This window comes from Lygodium microphyllum, chromosome 1, assembly GCF_053477565.2.
Source record: "Lygodium microphyllum isolate KBCC chromosome 1, Lygodium_microphyllum_v1.1.10, whole genome shotgun sequence".
Classification (NCBI taxonomy): Eukaryota; Viridiplantae; Streptophyta; class Polypodiopsida; order Schizaeales; family Lygodiaceae; genus Lygodium; species Lygodium microphyllum.
The window spans coordinates 184,635,467-184,644,319 of record NC_141135.1 but is presented as its reverse complement, the minus strand read 5'-3'; the positions used below and the strand labels follow the sequence as shown (position 1 = coordinate 184,644,319).

The 8,853-nt window shown below is 39.6% G+C and overlaps 1 protein-coding gene across 8 annotated transcripts; it reads right to left on the bottom strand.

Moving 5' to 3' along the window:
* Positions 1-1,614: 1,614 nt before the first annotated feature.
* LOC148042066 (uncharacterized) lies at positions 1,615-5,009 on the bottom strand. 8 transcript variants are annotated; one of them, XR_015691920.1, is made up of 4 exons: positions 4,644-5,009; positions 3,036-3,154; positions 2,713-2,879; positions 1,615-2,622 (listed from the first exon to the last, which is right to left on the bottom strand). XR_015691920.1 is itself a non-coding variant. In XM_087685193.1 (4 exons), the coding sequence occupies exons 1-3, from the start codon at positions 4,745-4,747 to the stop codon at positions 2,759-2,761; spliced, it is 243 nt and encodes an 80-aa protein (XP_087541319.1). In that variant the 5' UTR covers positions 4,748-4,983; the 3' UTR covers positions 1,615-2,622; positions 2,713-2,758. The 8 variants fall into 8 exon arrangements, 2 of the variants coding, with proteins under 2 accessions (XP_087541319.1, XP_087541296.1); XR_015691922.1 differs by having other exon boundaries at positions 2,713-2,864; positions 4,644-4,994; XR_015691923.1 differs by having other exon boundaries at positions 2,713-2,883; positions 4,644-4,988.
* Between the last annotated feature and the right edge of the window lie 3,844 nt (positions 5,010-8,853).

Here is an 8,853-nt window from a genome sequence, read left to right as displayed (position 1 = left end):
CCAACCCAATCCTTTAACCACACTCAAAAAACTGTGTCCCCTCTATAGGGGACAACCACCAAGTTTTATTTGTCCCTTAATGCATGTCCAAGCACAAATGGAATCTTCAACACTCCTATGCAAGCCTTCAATGACTAACCACATCAAATCCTAAATTACCCTTAGATTACAAGCACGAATTGAGTGCCTTTAACACTTATATCCATGTCTTAAGTGATCACACCATCCAAATTACTTGCTTGCCATAGCATGTAAATTAGTCCATCTATAGATTCAAAAACTCATCTAATGTATCATCCACTTCCCAAGTTTACATTCTCTTTCACCAAATGGCACATCCATGTAGTCTAAATGAAAGAAAAAAGAATTCCACATTTTGAATTCCAAAACAACAATCATTATTAAAAGCCTCTAAGTTTGTCCTTTTATTTGACACACGCAAAATATATTGGTTCTTTCAGACCAAATGTCATGAGAATTGTTCTCAACTTTGTTTGCTTTAATTTCTTGAATTTTCAACAAATCCCCTTTTGGCATGATTGCAATTTGATTGTGCTTTCCTAGAAACTAAGAAATCATATCATAATTTCTACAAATGTCCAAATCTATGTAAACAAGTTAAAGCTTTACAAATCCAAATCTATCAAGGAAAAAGTAATGAGCAATAAATTATAGAAAATAGTTTTTTAACTTTCAAAGATCTGTAGATCAGCATTCTTTGCTGTCTCTAATGGCTCAACTCCTCTCTCAACCCAACATCCAATTCTCCTCCCTGAAGTCTACCCCCAACCCCAAAAAACAAGCCCAAGATGGAAGACACAGTCATCCCAAACTTGACATTTGCCAATTTTCCATTCTCGCTATGTCTTCCACATGTAAATTTAAGCTACATAGCAATTCAGTCCTATCCTCGTTAAAATATCATTAAATGTTTCCTCCACTTAATAATTTCTTAATCTCCTTGACCTTAAGAGTGCTTAAACTTTCTGCAAACATTAATCTAGGACATTAAACCATCTAGAAATCAGACCTCCATAGCACCCATAGTCATTTCACAGATAATATTCTCTAACTCCAACCCAAGTATTTCATTGCCGTCTATCCACAATTGATATCCATGTTTACGACTGTGCAGCTAAGATTACCCATCACCATGACACATTCAACTTACTCCAACTACTGCACCTTTCGTGTGCAATGTGTAAGTATATCACAATTTAAGTACCCGACGAGCATTAATAAAAATTTCACATCCTCATAATGCTATTGACATCATATTACAATTTATATCACAATTTAAGTACCCGACGAACATTAATAAAAATTTCACATCCTCATAATGCTATTGACATCATATTACAATTTAGTTCTACTATCAATTATAGAATAACGAGAGAACAGGCAAAAGGTTTACTTTAATAACATGTTCCTAGATTACCAAATTAGGGCAAAGCAAAACTATTCATCTTATCTTGAAATTTATACTAGAACTAAAAGAATTCAACTTTACTCCAATTACATCAAGCCAATACTTTGGTATTTCTATGTTACCATTGAAAAAAACTTGAGGTGGTTAGACCTTTGAAAGACTCAATCAAGACCTGGAAAATCTCAAGAGACAATAAACAGTCCAACTGGATTGCAAATGTGATGAAAAGGAGGCAAACTGACTAACAGCCACGACTACAATTCTTAGCCAGACATGGTCTCAAAGGACTTACATGGAGCAAGGTGATAAGAGTATGACGGTATATCTCCAAAACTGAATGTTGTCCTATGGAGAGTGATGACAAAGAGACTCTTTCGATACACTGTCAGTTGTTAGGGGACATGAACAGATTACACACTGAAAATGTGCAAGTTCATACCTACTTTGGAAAAATAGAAGTTAATGGTATTCTAGAATTCCACAGCTCTGAAATGCAGCCCAAATGGGTAATGTAAAATTATACAACTCTTACAAAATATTGCTGCATTATACAACTTTTTTGTGCAACCTTTCGCAGCTTTTGACAAATACAACTGCTAGGGTGTGCACATTGAAGATCTGACAGCGGCCGTGACCATGTACTTAAAAAGGAGCACAGCTTGGTAGTATCTGGAGTTTCTAGAGGAATATCTAGAAAAGGATATCCAACAAAAGGTTTTGAAAGTACAGTTTCACTTTGTTAGTTTATGAGCTGGCACATATCTTCGTTTGAAGCAGTTCTCTCCTTAAGTAACTCCCAATTTTATCTCCATGGATTCTTTAGTGCTGTACATTACTTATCCACAAATGCCACCACATACAGTCAGAAGTTCAAAATACAAGTAAACACATTCAACAAATTCAATGGTGATAACTTGATTGTATATAACAACCACAGACTAGCAAGAGAAAAATTATTGCAACCTGATTGAACTCTTCAAAAAGATTCAGAAAGTAAAGGTGATATTGGAATGTTGGGGCACAACCATGGGCACAAACCCAGGGAAAATCTTGGAGGCAAGGGTCGTACTGGAATTTGACATTACAGGACCTAACAAATCACAAAGCTTCATAAAATGCACAACTGGCACCCTGCTTCACCAATAAACACAGTACATTGAGGTACCTCCCAAGTTCCATCAGCTACTTCCCACCTGAAATATATTAGAGAGTAGTATAAGCGAAAATACCTTTAAAATTTGCAATAAAAACCCTCAAAAAAGAAAACACCACGAGATCCTCACATATACTCTGCTTCTCAGCATTAGTTGCCAGGATGACCCGAAGTGTTCATACTCCATCAGGATCATCTGATCAGAACAACATTCGTTACATAAAGCCATGCCCACAGTCCAGGTTGGAACTAACTGCTGCCATTACGTCTCATCTTCAAGATCTGGCCACTCAAACGCTACCTTGCTTAAACAAGTGAGCTTAGTAAAGCAAAGCACATTTGCGCATAGGCCCAAGAATTGGCCCATAGCATGGGCCTAAAAGAACATTGTAAAGCATTTCTGGCTAAGGGAGAAAAGCAGACAATTCACAAAGCCAAGTTGAGAAGACTAACTTTGAAGCCAGGTACCAAAAAGACTAGTGCCAAAGCTCAATCTTGAAGCATGTAATGCTTTTGACTGAACAGAAAGCCACGGCTGTACTGAAGTAAGGCCCAGAACAGTAGCATGCAACCTGAAATCCAAAGTACATTGCCATCAACAATATACCACCTCAGACATCATGTCATATGAGAATGGCCCACATGATTTAATCTACGTGGTGAACTTTCAACTCAAAGAGAACTGATAATCAATTCCAGACAGTTTCATTTCCGCGAATAACAATTCCTGCTGCTTCTATTAACCTGGTTGGATCCTACATAAACCTAACAAAAGTAAAACACCTAATTTAGGTCCCCAGAGTTCTGGACAAAATGTTAAGATAGTCAAGAAATAATGAAGAAGTTGATGCACAAAGCTATAAGAGCTTTTCAAGTCAAACGTAATGTGGAGATCTCGCATGCGGAAATTCACCATCAACTATAATGGGAGTTGAAGGTGACTCAACTAAAGCTTGCATTCATCTATGCCTTCTTAAATAACTCTTGATCCACGAGATTCAAATGAGCAAGAGACTGCGTCATATTAACTTGATCACAAAGAAGGTACCCCATGAAAATGAAAACTAAGAATTTTAAGAATTATGAGAGTCAAACAAACATTCATGCAGCTTGCAGCCTCGGAAGAAAAAGCTTCTTCCATAATCAATACATCAGAGAAATGGCCGTTTACCCCACATTTCTTCCAATGCAATCTCTAAGAATTTCACATGTGACATCTTTCAAATAGACAATCAAGGAACCAGTGAGATCCACATCCCATAAATGTGAGCCACCTCGTTAATGGTCAACCGTCCTACTTAGTAGGGACACCACAGCAGCCTTCCACAAACATGAAGAGAGAGGATGCAGAGGATGCAATATTCACCTCCTACCTCGTGATCTATAACCAGATGAGTGAAAACAGATTAATCACACAGCAACCACATAGGCATGCAGGCTAATAAGACGGCAGATGTAGAAGGTGTTGCAAGCACGTATTCACCATATGCCATGTATAACAAATGGTGACTCAACTAAAACTTGCTTCACTATACGCCTTCTGGGGAACTCAGACCTGTGAGAACCAAGGGACTGAATTATCATTAGGCGTTCCCAGCAATGACGAGAAAACATTGCCTCAAAGTGCATGTGCACTTATTTTCTACACGTTAAGCTTTAAAACTGAGCATGTGAACTTCTTAAACATGAACTGGTCCTATAACGCCTGCTTCAATGCACTAGTATGCGCACGCTCTAACATCATACACAACAAGAAAACAAGGTTCAATCGTTCGCAATGCAGCTACAATCCTTGATGATTGCAAAATATCAATGAGCTTGTCAAAGCAGAATTAGAACACAGTTTTTCATGTTAAAACAGGACCAGACGTCAGTCCCTAAGGTTTTGCGCCAAAGTACACAGCAGAGATTCACAACCAAAGAGCTAAAACAGTTTTGTGTGGTAGGCTACGCGAAGGAAAAACAGAGATAGGAGCTCAAAACGGATGCAAGAGCATGTTCGAACAAAACGAGATCTGGAAACCAGGACGTTTTGACTGTAAGAGAAAAGACGGGAAATACTGTGCCTTGAGGAGCGGAGAGATGGCTGCCGCAGGGTCAATGGAGACTCCGCGAGAGCGTTCTTGGTGATGGTGGACATCCGGGAGGACGACGACCTGCCGCATGCCTGCAGCGAGATGGAGGCGACAGATCTGAGGATGCCACGCGAGACGCGGCCCATGGCTATCGAACTTCAAGACGCTAGCTAGGGTTCAGCTAACGGCGATGATGAAACCCCTACAATGGACTAAATATGGATGGCATCAACATCAACAATGGCATTATATGCAGAATTTTGTCCTTCATTGAGCTGCGATATCAATAGCTTCAAAGTCCATGCCTTCTCATAATGGCCATATTCAAGCTCCTCAAGTATTAGAAAATTGCCTCACAATACTCCATTTGCGACCTGAACTTTTGGCAGCCCATGGTAATTAGACTAAGTTTGTTTGCCCACGTTGTCTCAAGAGCGATTCTAAGTGTTTTAAGGCCTCATTTCTTGCCTCCGCTTTGTCAAAAAGTTTTCTGTTCATGATATAAATTATAGAGTCCTTATGTTTGCAGAAGAACTTCATTAAGATCCACATAAGAAATTTTCTTACCTAATTCAGTCATTATTTCCCAACATCTGACTTAGATATCACTTAATCTCATAAGTTCTTTTGTAACTTGACATGCAATTTTCAGTTGTACCATGTAAATTGACAAAAATTAAGTCTATGGGAACCCACAACTTGATCAACAGGAGGTAATTGACAGTCTGCAAGTTAAGTCACATTGGTTCAAGAGAAATATTTGCATGGTAATCAAGAAAAGTGCCAAAAGTCCACTAGGTTTGTATGGGACCTGGAATAATGGACTTATGTGACTTATAAGTGACCTAAATGGTCAAACTTTTGTGTGGGAGCTGAGGGAAGAACAGCCCGCATTTTTCGACGCAATTTTTGAGCCTGCATACCTGTGGCAGATGGAGGGTGAGCTGAAGGCTATGATGCATGATCCAAATCATGCAAACTCTAAGCAAACTGAAGAAAGAGAGGAGATACGAACAAAGAAGGTAAGAGTCTTTCTGGCCCATCCATTTGGTATCACGAAAATGAATGGTATGACAGTCCACAAAAGGGGAAAACTGAGAAAAAGTATTCAACCTGCTCTTATGTACGTCTTCTTCCATTCTCTTACCATATTCATGGTCCAATGAAGCCCGTCTTGTGCCCAAGTACTTGAGTGACTTTGGGGCAAGCAAAGGGGAGTTATTTGGAGGTGTATGGGCTGTTTTGGACTACTAAAACCAGTCATAAACAAGGCAACCCACTGTTCTTGTCCATTTGAAGGAAAATCAAGTGATCTATGTGGTTGTAAGTGAAGGAATTGACCTCTTAACATCAGGACTTCATTTGAGAATGATTAGAGAGTCTTATTCTTGAGATTATGTGCATTTTTGGAGCTTGTTTATGGGCTGAAAATTACTGTTTTAAAATAGGGCTGAAGTAAATTATATGCTTTGACAATGCATTTCATGAGGTTTTGATCTATGTCTTGGATGTAGTAGAGTCTACCGCCAAAAAACTTGTATCTTGGAGTTGTTGTCCATTAGTATTCATGAAATAGAAACCGTTTGAGCTTGCATTTGAAGTATGCATTTGGATTAAATCTGAGATAAAATCTCTAAATGTATTGGTTTATTATCCGCATACGCATTTGATGTAATCAAGTCAAAGTCTTTAATTCCATTCATGTATGCTAAGTATAAGAAAAAGCTTGAGGCCTTCTTCTTTAATTGAATCATCTCTAAAACCCAAGTCTTATCAAACCCCATTCTTTTCTCCCTCTCCTAACCTTGAATCCCTCACTCCTCTTCTGCTCTAACCCCCGGTGGAAGACCTTCAACCCCCAACACGAGGACAGCGTGCGGTCGATCACCCCCCCACGAACTAGCCTTTCTCAACTTGTGAATTATATTCTCTATAAGAGAATCTTCAAATCTTTCCCACAATTGTCCTCGAGAAGTTGGTTCAAAACACATAATTATTATCAAAAATAAATTCCTTAACTGTACACAAGTTTATGTGTGAAGCCTCCTCCAAACATTGGAACCATTCTTGATTGCTCTCCAACATGCCCATGGCTACACAAAGCTTCCTTGAATGTGGGATACAACACAAAGGCAACTATCCACAAGTTCTCAAAAGATGTGCTTCCCCCTACAAACTATTGATAGCATCTTTCACCACATGTAGAATAAACAAAAAACATATATCCAATGGTGTTACCTTTTTCTCGTTTTATCCAAATCTTCTTGCTTGCATTCCATATCCATTGTGTAGGAAAATCTTGATATAGCAAAGTCCTCACCTTTGGGTATTATTGGCTGCATAAAAACCACTTTGTAAGAGTGTCCTTTCTAGCATTATGATTTGCAACTACATCTCACACGTCAATACCATCTTCAAAAACCATCGTGTTTTCTCCTAGCAGATGGACCTCCAGCCTTTAAGCATTGGGCCTTTCATTGTGCAAATGGTAATTACAAATACATCAACAAGCCTCAGATACAAAGACATGGCGAGCATCAAGGGATCTTTCAATCTCATCAATCCTTTCCATTTGATACTCTACATTGTTACCTTATGGTTGCATAGATGCAAAACTAATTGTGGCTCTATTGTGACCCTTATAAATGTATTTGTAAAGGTACTTCACAGCTGCAACAGTGGAATGTTGAGATATCGAGCTCCACTCGTGATATGCCAGGGTGATCGTTGTGCATTTATGTCACCGACTTGTCAGTTGCAGATGCGGTCGGTACACCGCCCATGAATAATAGCTACATGACAGCTATCCTTATCTACTCTAGTTCGTGGCTCAGTTAGTATGCCACCTTAGTTAGTTGAGTTTGGTTTGAGACCCATATATAGGGTTCTTCTATTTCTTTGTACTTGAGTTCTTTTTGGCTTACACAACTAAGAAGAGGAAAACTGTTTTCAGCCTCCACCTTTGTGTGTATTCCCCCATTGTGCAAGCAAGAAAGCTACAAGTGAGACTCCTTCCTTCTCTCCCACAATCTTGACATGGTATCAGAGCCTTGTTCGTGGTAAGGAGCTCAAGAAAGCAAGCCAAGGTCGCGGTGTTCTGGTAAGAGGAGCAGTGTTGCTTTCATTTTCTGTTTTGGGAGTAGATCTCTGCAGGTAGCACAGCCGGAAATTGCAAGAGTGCATTGTCTCAGGTTGAGACGCCCTTCGCGGTGAAGCAAGAGAGCAATATATGCTGCGGGATAGGGCTTTAGCCCTTGGCGACCCTATTTTTTTTATTAGAGGCCATTTCGGGGCCTGTTTTGGAGGCGGAAGTTTTCTGCACGCACTCAGAAAAAGACCCAGTTTTATGCTGTGCGACCACTGTTCTACAGGTCGGTGAAAAGTTACTGTAGAAATTGCATCGTATGCCTGTGCCCATAGACATTGGGAGTTACAGAATCATCCTTGTTGCTTGTTGATGCAAAATTGTCACTAGGAAGTGATTGTGTGGTCAAATACCACTTTCGTTAGTTTTGCAGATTTGCCCTTGTGAGGCTGAAGCTGTGTTCTTTGCAGTGACAGAATTTTTTGCAGTGTTCTGTAATGGCGTCTGATTCTCTTTCACAGATTGTCACTGAAAAGCTTGACAAGAACAACTTCCAAGCATGGAAGTTCAGAATGACGAATTTCCTTATGGGAAAATGATATTGGGAATTTGTTGCAAGAAATGAAGAAGAACCAGTTCTTCCTGATGTTCCCAATCAACAGCAAATGCAAGCATTCAAAGCATGGCATGAGAGAGCCAGGAAAGTTATGTATTGGCTGTCTATCAGCATTTCAGACTCTATGATTGTGCATATTCAGGATGCAAGTACGCCAAAGGAGGCATGGGATACTTTGTCAAAAATGTATAGCACAAATACACAAGCCAGAAAAATGCAGCTAAAGCAAGAGTTGCATAATGTGCAAAGAGAAAATATGAGCATCAATGACTACCACATGAAGGTGAAGAAGATTGCAGATGCACTTGCTTCCATTGGGTCGCCAGTGGAAGATGATGATTTAGTTTCTGTGACCTTGAATGGTCTAGGAAAGGATTATGCACAATTCCGAACATCCATTTCCGTCCGTGAAAGATTTCCTGATTTTGAGGAGTTGATTGCTCTTCTAATTTCTGAGGAGCAGAGAAATGGTGGTGCATCTTCTTCAGGAGGAAC